The sequence below is a fragment of the Salvelinus namaycush genome, chromosome 31 (assembly GCF_016432855.1).
Source record: "Salvelinus namaycush isolate Seneca chromosome 31, SaNama_1.0, whole genome shotgun sequence".
NCBI lineage: Eukaryota > Metazoa > Chordata > Actinopteri > Salmoniformes > Salmonidae > Salvelinus > Salvelinus namaycush.
The window spans coordinates 34,701,925-34,718,975 of NC_052337.1; the positions used below are offsets into that span (position 1 = coordinate 34,701,925).

The 17,051-nt window shown below is 43.7% G+C and overlaps 1 protein-coding gene across 1 annotated transcript in view; it reads left to right on the forward strand.

Moving 5' to 3' along the window:
• Positions 1-17,051, forward strand: part of unc5c (unc-5 netrin receptor C) — a 186,529-nt gene that overhangs the window by 156,361 nt on the left and 13,117 nt on the right. The window contains exons 8-10 of the mRNA XM_038970765.1: positions 1,191-1,250; positions 10,667-10,858; positions 12,769-13,128. Coding sequence (XP_038826693.1) covers positions 1,191-1,250; positions 10,667-10,858; positions 12,769-13,128 — 612 coding nt within the window. The remainder of the gene's footprint in view (positions 1-1,190; positions 1,251-10,666; positions 10,859-12,768; positions 13,129-17,051) is intronic.

Sequence of the window (17,051 nt, forward strand, 5' to 3'; positions counted from 1 at the left end):
GGAATCAATCAATTATAAAGACTACTTTAGCCAGCCATGCCTGTTGTTGGGGACACGGATGTAGAAACCAGTCATATTACTATTCAGGAAGCATCTGAATAAATGACTGAAGAATAGACAATGATTTCCAGTAGGAGCACCTCTCTCGTCCACAGCTCAGCCTTGTCACGTTGAAAGAACAGCCCCAATGGAAACGGGGTCTACAGCGTTGGTTTCCTTTAGGAAGCTCTCGCTAAAGCAGGTTTTTACAGTGGCAACAGACTCACTCAGCATGAATATAAGTAAGCAGGATGGGTCCAGAGGTCCCATCATTTAGGCCTGTTCTGACAGTCAACTCCCCCGGCTCTCTGTCTCGGTCTCCTCAGTCTGATTACATGTACACACTCGCCCCATCTATCACACTATAGATTTGACTGTCCATTGACTTGTCTACCTATCCCCCCTCTTCCTCTCCATCAGGAGCTCATTGTTTGTCTGTTTGTGTATGTCCCAGGTGATGGAGTGATGCGTGTGACTGTGTGTGTTCCCTGGAAACGTGTCTGTGTGTGTTTAGTGTGCGTTCTCTGGGGTGTTTATTGTTTTTGTGGCGTTGTGTTTAGGCCTTTAAAGCACAGTAAGTGTCAACACAGTATGGATATGTGTGGTGTGTTAAGTCATTTCCATTTTGACCTTCCCTCATACAGCTCGACCATTCCTCAACCCCTCCACCTCTAATGTGGGAGGTGATTCCCCAGCCCAGCTGTGACAGATGCAGCGCTGTCGGTGCTATTGACCCTGGCATTCTCCTGCTGTCTGTCAGCCTCAGCTAGCTCCTCCTCCCATCCTCCTCTCCATTCCTCCTCTCCTCTCCATTCCTCCTCTCCTCCTCTCCCCACAGCCATTCGCTAGTGCTGCTAAAGCACTAAACCCATGCAGCTGATGGATAACACCACTTCCCCACAGGCCCTCCTCCTCTCGTCCTCTCCTCTCCTCCAACGCCCCTGCTCCTCTCCTCCCTCTCTCCACGCACGGCCCATAGAGAATGAGAGAGGAGAAGGGAGCGTCCAGATCAAGAGAGATTGTTTCCCTGTGCCATCATTCCTCATGCCTTCTCTGTTGCATTGTTTGTTTTTCTGTTTCTTTTCAATTTGATTTTCATCCTCCTGTCCCACCTCCTCCCTCCTCTCCCTCCTCTCCCTCCTCTCCCCAAGGTTCCTTTTATCAGAAGTCCTCTGAATTCAACAAAGACAAGATTGATTTGGGATATCCATGTGAGTTATTGTTTTTATTTATGTATTCATTCCTTTTTTTGTTCTTTTTTTCACGAGACACACTTTCATGGCGAGGTATATGCATGAGGTCTTTACAGTATCTGCATAACAAGCATCTAACAAGCAGGCATTTGCAAACATTGCTCCACTTTCCTATTCGCAATGATGTTTTTACGTAGTTATTTGGTCAGATGACAGTGCATAAAGACCTTATATATACCCTGTCAAATAAAGTGGCAACCTTATTTCCCATTGTCCTCCATAATCACTGCCCTGTACCCTGCCATGCCTCACACTCCTTCTTTCACTCCCCCTAGCCTCCTGTGGTAGCTCCCTCTCTCTACCTTTCTGTCTCTCTGCTTTCTCTCGTATCGCATACCTTGGCTGCTTGACTATCTGTTTTCACCCTGACTGGCCCTCTTACCCTTGGCTGGTAGTGCCCGTCTATCATGTTGGTGCTCATTGTCTACGCTGCCAGCCTGCCACTGTCTTACTCCAGTCCACAGGGATTTGGTATTTTATTAGGATCTCCATTAGCTGTTACGATAGCAGCACCTACTCTTCCTGGGGTCTACACAAAACATGAAACATGAAATAATACAGAATATTAATAGACAAGAACAGTTCAAGGACAGAATGACATCAATGTAAAATGTCACACATAGCCTACATATCAGTATATACACACAATATCTAGGTCAAATAGGGGAGAGGCGTTGTTGCTTTATCTGTTTGCTGATCACTTTAGTAATCTTTGATGGAAGGAAGGTCCATGCAATCATGGCTCTTTATAATACTGTACGTTTTTTGAATTGGTTCTGGATTTGGGGACTGTGAAAAGACCCCTGGTGGCATGTCTGGTGGGGTAAGTATGTGTGTCAGTGCAGCATCTTTATAACCATTGAATCAACCATGACAGTTTACAATTCAAGGTAACACAAAGTAATGTAGCCTCCTCAACTTGCTCAACAGCCACATTATTCATCATCAGATTCAGCTGTCTAGAACTTAGTGAATGATTTGTAACAAATACAATGCTCTTAGTTTTAGAGATGTTCAGGACTAGTTTATAACTAGCAAGCCAATCTAAAACTCACAGAAACTCTGTTTAGAGCTGCATTGATTTCACTAAATACACACACAGGCATTGTTTAATGCCAGTGGCAGATCATTGGTAAAAATAGAAAAGAGTAAAGGACCAAGAGAGCTGCCCTGCGGTGCACCACACTTTACATGTTTAACATTCCATTAAAGAAAACCTAAGTTCTAATAGATAGATGGCTCTGAATCCACAATATGGCAGAGGTTGAAAAACCATAACACATACGTTTTTTCAACAACAGGTTATGTATATCAATAATATCAAAGGCTGCACTGAAATCTAACAATACAGCTCCCACAATCTTCTTATTATCAATTTCTTTCAACCAATCATCTGTCATTTGTGTCAGTACAGTACATGTTGAGTGCCCCTCTCTATAAGTATGCTGAAACTCTTTTGTTAATTTGTTTACAGACAAATAGCATTGTATCGGGTCAAATTCTTTCCAAAAGTTTGCTAAGAGTCGTCAGCAAGCTGATTGGTCGGCTGTTAGAACCAGTAAAGGGTGCTTTCCAATTCTTGGGTAGCGAAATTACTTTGACTTCCCTCCAGGTCTGAGGACAAATATTTTTCTATCTAAGTTGTCAATACAAGTTGGTTTCTCATTTTTGATTCACAACAATAATTTTTCTGCCTCACCCGCACTAAATCTAAATTACAATGCTTTCTCTTCATTGTTAGGTATTTTATGCATGAATATGATGGCTCGCAGTTTGTTGTTGTCATTTCATGCCTAAGTTTGCCTACTTTGCCAATTAAATAGTCATTAAAGTAATTGGCATTAAAATCAAAAGGTTTTGGGATAAATGAGCCATCTGATTCAATGAAAGGTGGAGTTGAATTAGTCGTTCTGCCCATAATTTCATTTAAAGTATTCCAAAGCTTTTTCGCATTTTTCTTTATGTAATTTATCTTGGTTTCATAATACCATTTCTTCTTGCTTTTGTTCAGTTTAGTCACATTTCTCAAATTACAGTAGATTTACCAATCAGATGAGCAGCCAGGCTTATTCGTCACTCCTTTTGCCTCGTCCCTCTCAACCATACAGCTTTTCAATTCCTCATCAATCCATGGAGCCTTAACTGTTCTAACAGTCAGTTTCTTAATAGTTGCATGCTTGTAAATAACTGGAAGAAACAATTTCATAAATGCATCAAGTGCAGCATCTGGATGCTCCATATTACATACATCAAACCAACAAATATTTTTCTATCTTTAACATTGGAATCAGTACAAAAGCTTTGTATGATCTCTTATACACAATTTTAGGCCCAGCCTTTGGAACTTTGGCTTTTCTAGATATGGACACTATATTATGGTCAGTACATCCAATGTGTATGGATACAGCTTCAGAGCAGAGCTCTACAGCATTGGTGAAAATGTGATCAATACACGTGGATGATGTAATTCCTGTACTGTTTGTAAATACAACTCTCTGTTAAAATCACACAAATGATCAAGAATTGCACACACATCCAGATAATGAATGTTGGTGGCCTATAGCATCACCCCAAAATAATAGGCTTTAGATGAGGCAGGTGAACCTGCAACCACAACACTACAACAGCATTAGACATGAGATCCTCTCCAAGCTTTACAGGAATATGGCTCTGAATATATGCAGCAACACCTCCTTCATAGGCATTCCTGTCTCTTCTGTAGATGTTATATCCCTGCATTGCTACTGCTGTATAATCAAAGGAATTCTCTAAGTGAGTCTCAAAGATGGACAATATGTGAATGTTATCTGATCTTAGCAAGTTATTTATTTCATGAATCTTATTTCTAAGGCCACATACACTGAGTGAAACGTTAATATTAACATAATATTGAGTTGCATCCCTTTTGCCCACAGAACAGCCATAATTCACATGGGCTCTACAAGGTGTCGAAGGCGTTCCACAGGGATGCTGGCCATGTTGACTCCAATGCTTCCCATAGTTCTGTCAAGTTGGCTTGATGTCCTTTGGGTGGTGGACCATTCTTGATACACATGGGAAACAGTTGAGTGTGAAAAACCCAGCAACGTTGCAGTTCTTGACACACTCAAACTGGTGTGCCTGGCACCTTCTACCATACTCTGTTCAAAGGCACTTCAATCTTTTGTCTTGCCCATTTACCCTCTGAATGGCATACATACAAAGTCCATGTCTCAATTGTCTCAAGGCTTGGAAATGCTTCTTTAACCTGTCTCCTTCCCTTCATCTACACTGATTGAAGTGGATTTAACAAGTGACGTCAATAAAGAATCATAGCTTTCACCTGGATTCACCAGGTCAGTCTACAGTGCATTTGGAAAAAATTCAGACCCCTTGACTTTTTCCACATTTTGTTACGTTACAGCCTTATTCGAAAAAGGTAGAAAAAAAATCTAATCTACACACATTAACAAAAAAAGCCAAAATAGGTTTTTAGAAATGTTTGCAAACGTATTAATAATAAACTGAAATATCACATTTACGTAAGTATTCAGAACCTTTACTCAGTACTTTGTTGAAGCACCTTTGGCAGCGATTACAACGTTGAGTCTTCTTGGGTATGACACTACAAGCTTGGCACACCTGTATTTGGGGAGTTTCTCCCATACTTCTCTGCAGATCCTCTCAAGCTCTGTCAGGTTGGATGTCCAGGATCTGGCTGGGCCACTCAATGACATTCAGAGAGTTGTCCTGAAGCCACTCCTGCCTTGTCTTGGCTGTGTGCTCAGGGTCGTTGTCCTGCTGGAAGGTCTGAGGTCCAGAGTGTTCTGAAGCAGGTTTTCATCAAGGATTTCTCTGTACTTTGATCCGTTCATCTTTCCCTCAATCCTGACTAGTCTCCCAGTCCCTGCCGCTGAAATACATCTCCACAGCATGATGCTGCCACCACCATGCTTCACTGTGGGGATGATGCCAGGTTTCCTCCAGACGTGACACTTGGCATTCAGGCCAAAGAGTTCAATCTTGGTTTCAATCTTGTTTCTCATGCTCTGCGTGTCCTTTAGGTGCCTTTTGGCAAACTCCAAGCGGGCTGTCATGTGCCTTTTACTGAGGAGTGGCTTCCGTCTGGCCACTCTACCATAAAGGCAGGATTGGTGGAGTGCTGCAGTATGGTTGTCCTTCTGGAAGGTTCACCCATCTCCACAGAGGAACTCTGGAGCTCCGACAGAGTGAACATCAGGTTCTTGATCACCTCCCTGACCAAGGCCCTTCTCCCCCGATTGCTCAGTTTGGCCGGGCAGCCAGGTCTAGGAAGTGTTGGTGGTTCGTAACTTCTTCCATTTAAGAATGATGGAGGCCAATGTGTGAATGATGGAGGCCAAAACAGAAATGTTTTGGTACCCTTCCCCAGATCTGTGCCTCGACACAATCCTGTCTCGGAGCTCCACGGACAATTCCTTCAACTTCATTGCTCGGTTTTTGCTCTGACATGCACTGTCAACTGTGGGACCTTATATAGATGGGTGTGTATCTTTCTAAATCATGTCCAATCAATTGAATTTACCACAGGTGAACTCCAATCAAGTTGTACAAACATCTCAAGGATGATCAATGGAAACAGGATGCACCTGAGCTCAATTTCGAGTCTCTTAGCAAAAGGTCTGAATACTTATGTAAATAAGTAAAAAGAAAAATGTTTAATACAATTGCAAACATTTCTTAAAACCTGTTTTTACTTTGTCATTATGGTGTATTGTGTGTAGATTGATGAGGGAAAACAAGTATTTAATCCGTTTTAGAATAAGGCTGTAACGTAACAAAATGTGGAAAAAGTCAAGGGGTCTGAATACTTTTCCTAATGCACTGTATGTCATGGAACGAGTTAGGAAAGAGTCTTCCGAATGTTTTGTACACTCGGTGTATATTAATATGGGTTATTTTAAACTCTTTCCTGGGTATCGGAGATGGACATAACATGAAGAAAAAATAAACAAACACACAATGGTTGGCAAGGACATTGTTCGGACTAATAGAGTCAGTCAATCAGGCACTTGTGAGTGTCAGTTAGTGTATGTGTGCGTTTGGGATGTGGGGCTAAAGCTAATGACCCGGAAGCTAGGCTCTCTCACTCCTCCCACTCCTTTGGGAGGGAGGGGGGACAATGAGCCTGTTGTAGTGGATGTAAGCAATGTCCCCACGCTCTCTGGCAGCTTTCATGGCTGGGATAAGTTATTTCCGCCTCTGGTGTAAAACATTCGAGTAGTCCTCATTAAGGAAGATATTGGTTCCTCTCAAGTTCTTGGCTCTATCCAGAACAGCCATCTTGTTCTTATACCTTAGGAACTTGACCACTATTAGCCTGGGTGTGTCACCTGGGCTGGTTGCAGGTTTTCCAGACCTGTGGGCGCTCCACCTCAATCTTCCTCTGATCTGCAGAGTCTGTCCAGGTCTCATGTGGAGACTCTGGCCATCCACAACAATGTTATTTCTCCAGGATTGTCTCTCTGTTTTCCCTGTCATCTGTAATAATGATTCACAGACAGTGCTGATGTCGTGTTGCCTGGATTTACAGTTTGTTGTCATCTGGCTATAAGTCTCTTTTAGGACATCCACCTCTCTATGGGAGAACTGCAAACTGTTCTTAAGATCCTAGACCTCTCTGGTCAGGTTGTCCATTTTTGTATTAGTTGAGTCCATCCAAGACTGAGGCACCGAGTCTGCCAGAAATATTACTCCTCTATGTCTGCTCTCGCTCTCTCCTTTACCTCTTTCTCGGGCTCCGCCTCTACGTAGAAAATGAAGTGTTTGATTTTTCTCCTTTTCCGACAGTTGCTCGTGTTCAAAGGGATGTATTAATCTAAGTGACACATTTTAATGCTCGCACTTAGCAGGTTGCTGCCTTTCTCATCAAAGCACGGCTAGGAGATTCTTCGAAGGTGGGGAGATATGTTAAATAACTGCAGAGGAGCTTGGCAAAGGGAGCACAGTGAAATTACATTTTCAGACTTTCATCATTTGATTCTGGCTGTTTTGTTCTCTCCTCTGCTGTGTGTCAGAGTGGGGATTAGTGGCCTAACATATGTATCTGTGGAGAATCTGCTGTCTTTAATGTGAAGTCTATGTTCAGACAAGGGGTATACTGAGGGCTGCATAGGGTGAGCTGATAGGGGTTGAAAGAAGTGAATCTCTTAAGATGCCTGCGTACTGGAATCACCGCACGTCATCTGCCTTATTCATGCATTCATAAACCTTCAACCAAAGTAACATGATCTGTTATTGTATTGTGGCGTTTTAATCCTGCATGGCGCTCTGCACTTCTGGCAAATACATAACCTTCCTAACCCAAGATGTCATTTGTGAAATGGCCACTAAAAGCTTAAGTGTTTCCCTTTAAATAGCGAGCCATTGTCAATTTATCTTCCCGTCTGATGTTTCAAGTTTTAATGTCACGTGCAGACGTACAGTGAAACACATTTCTTGCCAGCTCTAAACCCAACAATTCAGTAATTGTATTCAATATCGATGTAGTACTTAACATAACATAAGGTAGAACAAAAACACACGAGAAATAAAAATAAGAAATACGAAGAACACGATAAAGTAAGTAAGTAAGCATATTATATACAAGGTAAGTTCCAGTACCATATTTACAATGTGCAGGGATACTGGAGTGATGGAGGTAGATATGCAAGGGGTAAGGTGACTAGGCATCAGGATATATGATAAACAGAGTAGCAGCAGTGTATTATGATGATTGTATGTGTGCGTGTGTGTGTAGAATCAGTATAAATGTGTGTGTGTAGAATCAGAATAAATGTGTGTGCATGAAGTAAGTGTGTGTGTGAGCAAATTCAGTGTGTGTGTGTGTGTGTGTGTGTGTGTGTGTGTGTGTGTGTGTGTGTGTGTGTGTGTGTGTGTGTGTGTGTGTGTGTGTGTGTGTGTGTGTGTGTGTGTGTGTGTGTGTGTGTGTGTTGGAGTGCCAGTGTGCGTGAGTGTGTAGAGTCCTGTGAGTGTGCATAGAGAATAAAAAAATACAAATAATGTCAGGGTCAAGGCTGGGTCAACTCAGATGATGTCGGGGTCAAAAGGCTGCTCTTCTCTGGGGCAGGGCTGCGTTCAGGATATTAATGTGTTGGCACACCATCATTACACTGTGTGTGAAGGGCAGCGGGCAGCACTGCTTTGATCCTAGACGCTGATTAGTGCCTTTAAACATTGTCTGAACGAACGCCCAACCAGCTGAGGATGACTATACTCAAACAGACAGTAGAAAGACTAAACTCGACAGCAGCACTGCATTATGATACTGTAGACAACACTGACATCCTATATGCTACGACAGAACGGCACAGCTCACGTAATGCGAGAAAAAGCCTACAGCGCATATTTCCATTTACCATACTTTTCCGTTCTCCCAGAACATTTCTTCTGCTGCCTAAGTACTCCCTCTTGCCCCCTCTTCCTCCCACCCCCGCATGTGAAAATAGAGGACTCAGATTGAGTGCCATCTGCATCACTTAAAGACATCAGGCTAATATACGCAAATGGTCCAACGTTCATACCGGTTAGTGATTTATGGCTGTGGGGGCTGGAGCTGTGGTTAATACTGCCATCTACTGGTACACCATTGATCAACACCATTTGGAATCCATTTTCCAGTCATACAGAATGAAGCCATCAATGGCTCTTTGATCTGAGCCTTTGTACCATGATGTTCTCTTTTGATTACTGATAATTTATGGACTCCCATCTATTAGTGTTGATTTGTCCCTCACGACATCTCACCATACACGGCTTGAAATCCTTTGTTCTTCTCCGGTTTTCACTCAATCTCTCTCCTCTCTCTGCTCTGCTCTGTCTGTCTTTCTGTCTCTCTTTCTCCCCTCTCTCTCCCCCTCCTCTAACTTTCTCTGTCTTTCTCCCTCTCTGTCTCTCTCTCTCACACTCCCCCGCACACACACACTTTTCCAGTGGCATTTAGACACCTGTAAAGAAGGCTCTATTTTTCACATGTCAGTTTTTTGACAGTGAAGGATATTCTTTACAATTACCAACATCACAAAAGGCTTTGACACTGTTTCCAAGGCCATCCATCTTCAACTGTCCCACTATAATGATGGCCTGTCATTACAGTCTGGGTTCCACACACAGCCATTAGAACGAACAGAACCAAACCTCTGCTCTTAAAATCACCCATTCCCCAGCTGGAAGAAAAGCTCTGGGAGGGAGAGATGAAAGGAGAAATATATTTCTAGATCTTATCATAGAAATGAGAGAACAAAGCCGGAGAAATAGAGGAATGTTAGTGTATGTACTCAATCACAGATCCCTGTAATTAACAGCTGACCAACATATCTTTTTGAACCAGGGTTTTGATCTGCTTGTTAGAACCTATGCTTCACAGATGTGTCATTGATCTATGCTATTACTGTACTGTAGTAACTGTGTTATTCAGAGCTAATGGTAATGCATACCATGGTACGGAGAATGCTTTCATGCATGTCATACAATATCCCACCCCTCTATAGTCTCTCTCTTTCTCTCTCTCTTTCTTTCTCTCTCTTTCTCTCGCTCTCTCTTTTCTCTTTCTTTCTTTCTCTTTCTCTCTCTCTTTCTCTTTCTCTCTCTCCTCTCCCTCTCTTTCTCTCTTTCTCTCTTTCTCTCTCTCTCTCTCTCTCACACTCTCTCTCTCTCTCTCTCTTTCTCTCTCTCTATTTATTTCTCTCTCTCTTTTCTCTCTCTCTTTCGCTCTCTTTTTCGCTCTCTCTCTCTCTCTCTCTCTCTCTCTCTCTCTCTCTCTCTCTCTCTCTCTTTCTCTCTCTCTCTCTCTCTTTCTCTCGCTCTCTCTTTTCTCTTTCTCTCTCTATCTCTCTCTCTCATCTCTCTCTCTTTCTCTCTCTCTCTGTTCTCTCTCTCTCTCTCTCTCTCTCTCTCTCTCTCTCTCGCTCTCTGTAATGTTGTCTATCTAATCTGCCCTTCATTTCAACTCTAAACTCCTGGCACATTAAACAGTCATTATCAGGACATTGGACCAGTACGGGTTTGACATTTCACTATGTCCTTGAACATTCCATGCGCAGTGCATATACTCCAACAACACCTACACGTCTTTTTATAGAAGGGCGTGTGATGCAAAGGTGGAATTGTGTATAGTGAACCAGAATGAATTCATAGTATGTTGATGAGTGACTGATGTTATTAAATACTCAATGAGCAGGATATTGGGGTACTGATACTGTCCTTATTAAAAGACAGTATTTATTAGAAGACTGATAATACAACTGCCTATCACGTGACTAATGGAGTTAAAATGTACCCTATGAGGTGATTACATAGTTAAAGAGACTCTCTCTCTCTCTCTCTCTTTCTCTCTCTCTCCTTTTCTCTCCCCCCAGCTGCCCCCAGTACAGATGACGTTGCGCTGTACGTTGGCGTCGTCATTGCTGTGATCATGTGTCTGGTCATCTCCGTCATCGTGGCGCTGTTCGTCTACAGGAAGAACCACCGCGACTTTGACTCTGACATCATAGACACCTCGGCCCTCAACGGGGGCTTCCAGCCCGTCAGCATCAAGACGGCCCGAACAGGTGGGAGTCAGGAGGAGGGGTGTGTGTTTGTGTATTTTCGTATCAGAACAACAGGTGATAAATGAGTGTCGCACTACCTCCCTATTTGTGTGATGTGTTAATGATGAGGTCTCTACCAGGAAGTTGACTTCTCTGCCCATATCATTAACCTGCTGAGACAGACAGACCTAATTGGCTCAGACACGCTGAAAGCGGATGTGTGTCAGAGATAATGATCTGAATGCAGATGTGGTGTTTGACTGCAGATGAGATGAGGTGGGAGCAGAGAAAGGTTACCCAGGATGTTTGTGTGGGCGAAGTGATGAGACTGGCTCTATTAGAATGCCGGTCACTAGGAAGTAGGGAGGGAGGGCAATCTAGCAGCTATCATTAAGGCTTAATTACGTCTCTCTGTGTGTGGGGTATTCAACTGTAATTAGATTTGGTCAGGACAGGATTGACTGGGCTGAGGACAGAGGCCGTGCTAAAAGGTTGGGACTGGGGAAGTAGGGAGACGGAGGCATGTGGCTTGAACAGTTTGATATTTCGGTGGAGAGGGTGATGTTAGATTTAGGCTGGGGTGATTAAGTCAGGCGATGGACAGAGAGAGATATAAAAAGAGATGCCAGTTCAGAGACAGGAAGAGGGATATAAAAAGAGATGCCAGTTCAGAGACAGGAAGAGGGATATAAAAAGAGATGCCAGTTCAGAGACAGGAAGAGGGATATAAAAAGAGATTCCAGTTCAGAGACAGGAAGAGGGATATAAAAAGAGATGCCAGTTCCAAGGACCCCTAAAGCTTACATCAACCAACTCGGGTTGCTATGGCAGCCTGCACCTGGCAGAGAGAAATAGAGACAAAGAGAGACATTAGACAACACTACAGGTGCTTCATTTACCTCTCTGTGCGTTGTCGTCAGCCCTCAGGTAAACACGCCACATGACGACGACACAATGTTGATTTTGATTTTGAATCCAAATAGGCTCACTATTCAAATCCCACCGCTAGCTATTTACCGTAGTGGTAAATACATATTTACATGATTTCAATTTCTCTTACACTGTGTAAGGTAGAGAGGATGAGGAGCAGTGTGAAGACACAGAGTCTGTTACTGTAACAGTCCCCACCGGCCCACTCAACACCAACCATGAATATTCATGTGTGTACCTGTTAAGTAAACTGCTATATAATGATGCCATCTGTTCCTTATGACACACCGTGCTGCACAGCTATAGTTAGGGCTGGAGCTCTGAGCAACAGGACTCTTCACACGGTTTATGTGTAGAGTTGTCAAGTAAACACGTAACTCAACACAGTTTAGTAGAGTTTAAGCAGGAGAGAGCTGAAACCAGCCGTGTAACGCCACAAAAAATGTAACCGAAAGCTAAAAATAAATGTTACCCAAAGCATCTTAAAGGCCCAGTACCCTCAAAAATCTGTTTTTTCCTATGTTTCATATCATGTTGAACAGCAGCTGATAGAACTAACACTGTAAAAGTGTGAAAGAATGTGTTACTTCCTGTACAATCTACACAGGACCTTCTAATCAGCATGTTTGCATGGGCGAGAGTTTTGGCTTGACATCACCAGGCAGTAAATTGGTTAATAGACCAATAACAAAGAGAGTTCCAAACCTCTCTGCCAATAACAGCACATTTTCAGTTTTCCCCTCACCACTCAGACCACTCCCAGACAGACCAGCAAAAGTCTTGCTTGAGAAAGTTTTTATCTAAAAAGCCTTTTTTTATCAATGGAAATCCATTAAGGTCATTGTTACGAATGAAATGATTTTATATTGATATAAAAACGTCTGCATTAGGCCTTTAACAGGAAAATACTGACCGGTCCTGATGATGTGTTGGTCTGACTGCACCTCTCCTTACACCATAGTCTTACCACTGACATCACCGTTGTCCTCTCCTGTCCCCAGCTGACATTCTGACGGCACCCCCTGACCTGACCTCTGCGGCAGCCATGTACCGTGGACCCGTCTACGCCCTCCACGACGTGGACAACAAGATCCCAATGACCAACTCCCCCCTCTTGGACCCCCTGCCCAACCTGAAGATCAAGGTCTACAACTCCTCTGGTCTGGTCACCCCCTCCGAGGACCTGTCAGACTTCTCCTCTAAGCTGTCCCCCAAGCTGCCCCACTGCCTGCTGGATGGGGACACCATGGGGAGGAGGACCCAAACCCAGACTTTGCTCCGTACTGGTACCAGGGACCCCTCCTGTACCGCCCTGGGCTCCTTCAACTCTCTAGGGGGGCACCTCATCGTCCCCAACTCAGGTATGGGTCTTTATGGGTCTGTCTAAGAAGGAGGAAGTGTGGTACAGTCTCAAAGTGGGTTGGTGTATAGTATTTTTTATGTGTGTTCGAATAAAGTGACGAAAACAATGGTTTTCTTAATATAGCACAGTCAGTGCTACATTTTTTTTTAAATATGCATGCCAGCAAAGCCACTACACAACACAACACTAAACAATGCATTCATTGGACTATAACAGTGACAAACGGTGCCCACAAACTGTTAGGGCCTACATAAAGCTGAGTCCCAACACCTTACCACTGCTACACCAAGATATCAGCGGAGTCTTGTCTGGCAGCGAAACAGTTCATTCAGCCTCATTTACTCCCTTTTTAAAAAACATGGCTGACTTGCTTAAACAAATGTGGTTTCTACTGACAATTGAGATGTACAAACTTTGGCATAAGGGGATGACGAGTGATAAGAGGCAATCCGTAATTTCGATTAAGACATTAATGAGCGAGCTGGGATGGATATAGTCAATATAAATATTTGTTCAGCACTTTTGAAATGTACAGGGACAGAATTCAGAACACTGGCCGTTATTACAGTATTCTCCTTGTACACCAAGTCAGAACCGAGGGATGAATAAAGGGGGCATGTAAGCAGACAATGAAAGCTCTTTCAATATTCGATAATGACATTTCTCTAAAACAGGCTATACAATCAAATCAAATCAATTTTTATTGGTCACATGCACATGGTTAGCAGATGTTAATGCGAGTGTAGCGAAATGCTTGTGCTTCTAGTTCCAGCAGTGCAGTAATATCTAACAAGTGATCTAACAATTCCCCATCAACTACCTAATACACACAAATCTAAAGGGGTGAATGAGAATATGTACATATAAGTATATCGATGAGCGAGCGGCATTGACAAGGTGCAGTAGATGGTATAAAATACAGTATATACATGTGATATGAGTAATGTAAGATATGTAAACATTATTAAAGTGGCATTATTTAAAGTGGCATTATTTAAAGTGACTAGTGATCCATTTATTAATAGGCTACATGTGCACCACCAAGTCAGAACAGTAGGCTAAATTATTAGGGGAAAAGGGACACAACATACACTTAGTATTACTTTCTTAACTACAATATATTAGCATATTACATCATTTATACAGCAGCACACAATACATTCTTGGACTCGACTTGTTGTGCTGTGCTCACTTGAACAGGAAGGTGGCGCGGCGGTCCTTCGTTGGCAAATTTTTGTCATCAAAGTCTGGCATTCTTGCGATTTATGGCGCTTTCAAGGCAACTGGGAAGTCGGAAAAAAATAAGGTTGAATCATGACGTTAGTGATCTTCAGGTCGGAGCTCTAGAAAGAGGCCCAAGTTCCCGATTTGGAATTCCGAGTTGGACGACCGTTCAAAATGTATTTTCCCAGTCGGAGCTCATTTTTTCCCGAGTTCCCAGTTGTCTTGAACTCTGAGATTTCCCAGTTCCGAGTTTCCAGTTGTTTTGAAAGTGGCAGAAATCATGCTGGATTGACAGCATGGCCAATATTGAATGTTTATCCTTTTAAACTTGGAAAAGAGACCCTTAAACCCAGACATGGGACCACACATCCACTCCACTGAATGGCAGGCTAGTGATTTCTTTGCAATGCTTGCAGTTAGCCACTGATTCATTCCAAACCGCTCATAGTTGAATTTGTGATTCCCAACTTGTTGTGTAATGTTTATGTCCAATGGCCGATGAGCACCAATACATTTTATCTATAATTTTATCTTCATATGACAAGGATGGAAAAGGATTTGCCAGTAGATCGTTGACTTGATTCATGAGGATGACTGCTAGCTAAGATTGTGATGTTGAAGTACGATTTTGACATGATCAGTCCAATCAAAGTTGCTGTAAGATATAACGTGATTTGACGTCATTTTATGTGCTATTTCATAGTTTTGATGCCTTCACTATTATTCTACAATGTAGAAAATAGTAAAAATAAAGAAAAACCCTTGAATCAGGAGGTGTGTTCAAACTGCCCCACCTGCCCTGAATGACGGGTCGCCACTGAGCACAGTACAGGGTCATATATTTAGCCAGATGGAATTGTGACGGCAGACTCTCTCTAAGCTCTCAGAAGTCAATTGTTGTCAAACAGTGGGATTAAGTCAAACTAAGGAATCCTTTTCAACATGAGTACAATTAACTTTAAACTGAATAACTATTCCGGTAAGGCTGTTAAGTGATTTATAAGAAAACGTCCCTGCAGATCCAACTGGCCCTAGCCATAAGCAATTACCAGACCACTTTGGACTTTGTCTAGACTAGATTGGAGATTTGGTGCTTTCATACACTCAGAATGACATTGATTTGAGGTGCTTTATCAGTTCTCCCCCTGGTACAGTTCTAGAGCAGCCCTTAGTTAGTAGCTGACAAGGTCTCCTCGTGGTGACTGTTATTAGGAGCTGCCTCCTTAAAGTGACTTAGCACAGTGTAATAACAGGAGTAAGAGCCTCTGTGGAGGCTGGACTGACACAGAGATCATTCTCACATCATCCCCCCATTCCATGCCTTCCTTCCATCCCCCTTCCCACGCTACGCTCCATCCAAGGGAGCTCTAGCTTTCCATTATTTCATTATGAACAGGAGATGATGCTGTGATCCTGACACCGCTTCCCCTCTTATTCACCAGGGATCACCCTTATCCTCTACACATGGCCTGCAATGGGGACTAACGCCATATTGAAGCATGACTCCCTGGAGAGAGAGAGGGAGGGGGGAGCGAGAGGAGAAGGGGAGGGGGGAGCGAGAGGAGAGGTGGAGGGAGGGGGGGTAGGGTAGGGTAGGGTAGGGAGAGAGGGAAAGAAGGGAAGGGGAGGGAGAAGGGGTAGGGTAGGGAGAGAGGGAAAGAAGGGAAGGGGAGGGAGAAGGGGTAGGGAGAGAGGGAAAGAAGGGAAGGGGAGGGAGAAGGGGTAGGGTAGGGAGAGAGGGAAAGAAGGGAAGGGGAGGGAGAAGGGGTAGGGTAGGGAGAGAGGGAAAGAAGGGAAGGGGAGGGAGAAGGGGTAAGGTAGGGAGAGAGGGAAAGAAGGGAAGGGGAGGGAGAAGGGGTAGGGTAGGGAGAGAGGGAAAGAAGGGAAGGGGAGGGAGAAGGGGTAAGGTAGGGAGAGAGGGAAAGAAGGGAAGGGGGGGGGAGAGAGGGAAAGAAGGGAAGGGAAGGGGAGGGAGAAGGGGTAGGGTAGGGAGAGAGGGAAAGAAGGGAAGGGGAGGGAGAAGGGGTAAGGTAGGGAGAGAGGGAAAGAAGGGAAGGGGAGTGAGAAGGGGTAGGGTAGGGAGAGAGGGAAAGAAGGGTAGGGGAGGGAGAAGGGGTAAGGTAGGGAGAGAGGGAAAGAAGGGAAGGGGAGGGAGAGAGGGAAAGAAGGGAAGGGAAGGGGAGGGAGAAGGGGTAGGGTAGGGAGAGAGGGAAAGAGAGATTTGACTCTGAAAGAGTGCTCAAAGCTCTCGGCGCTCAATCAGAGCATGGGTTCCACACAGTGCGTGACAGGGTTGTAAGAGTAGCTGGGTGCCTGGCTGCTCAGGGCACAGAGCACAAGGTTGGTACAGTTCTGCTCTGTTTAGGCCTGTAATACTGCTTACATGATCTGTGGTGTTCCCACGTCGCACACATGTGGTTTGTTTTTAATGCACCACAGATGCAATGATGACAGCTGGGAAAAACAGGCGGAAACATTAAAGGATAACAACTTCTAGGGTTTCTGGAGTTGTTCCTCTGGAAAACCGTCTCTGGCTGATGTTCCTGTTTAGCCACCTCATCATGTTACACAGGCAGAAAGACAAACACATCTGTCATAGGATATGTTTTCATTTCTGGGTAATTAAATACTGTGTGGCAGTAGGAGAGTTGGGCATACTGTATTTAGCATTTCAACTAATATCCTTTTTTTCTCTTT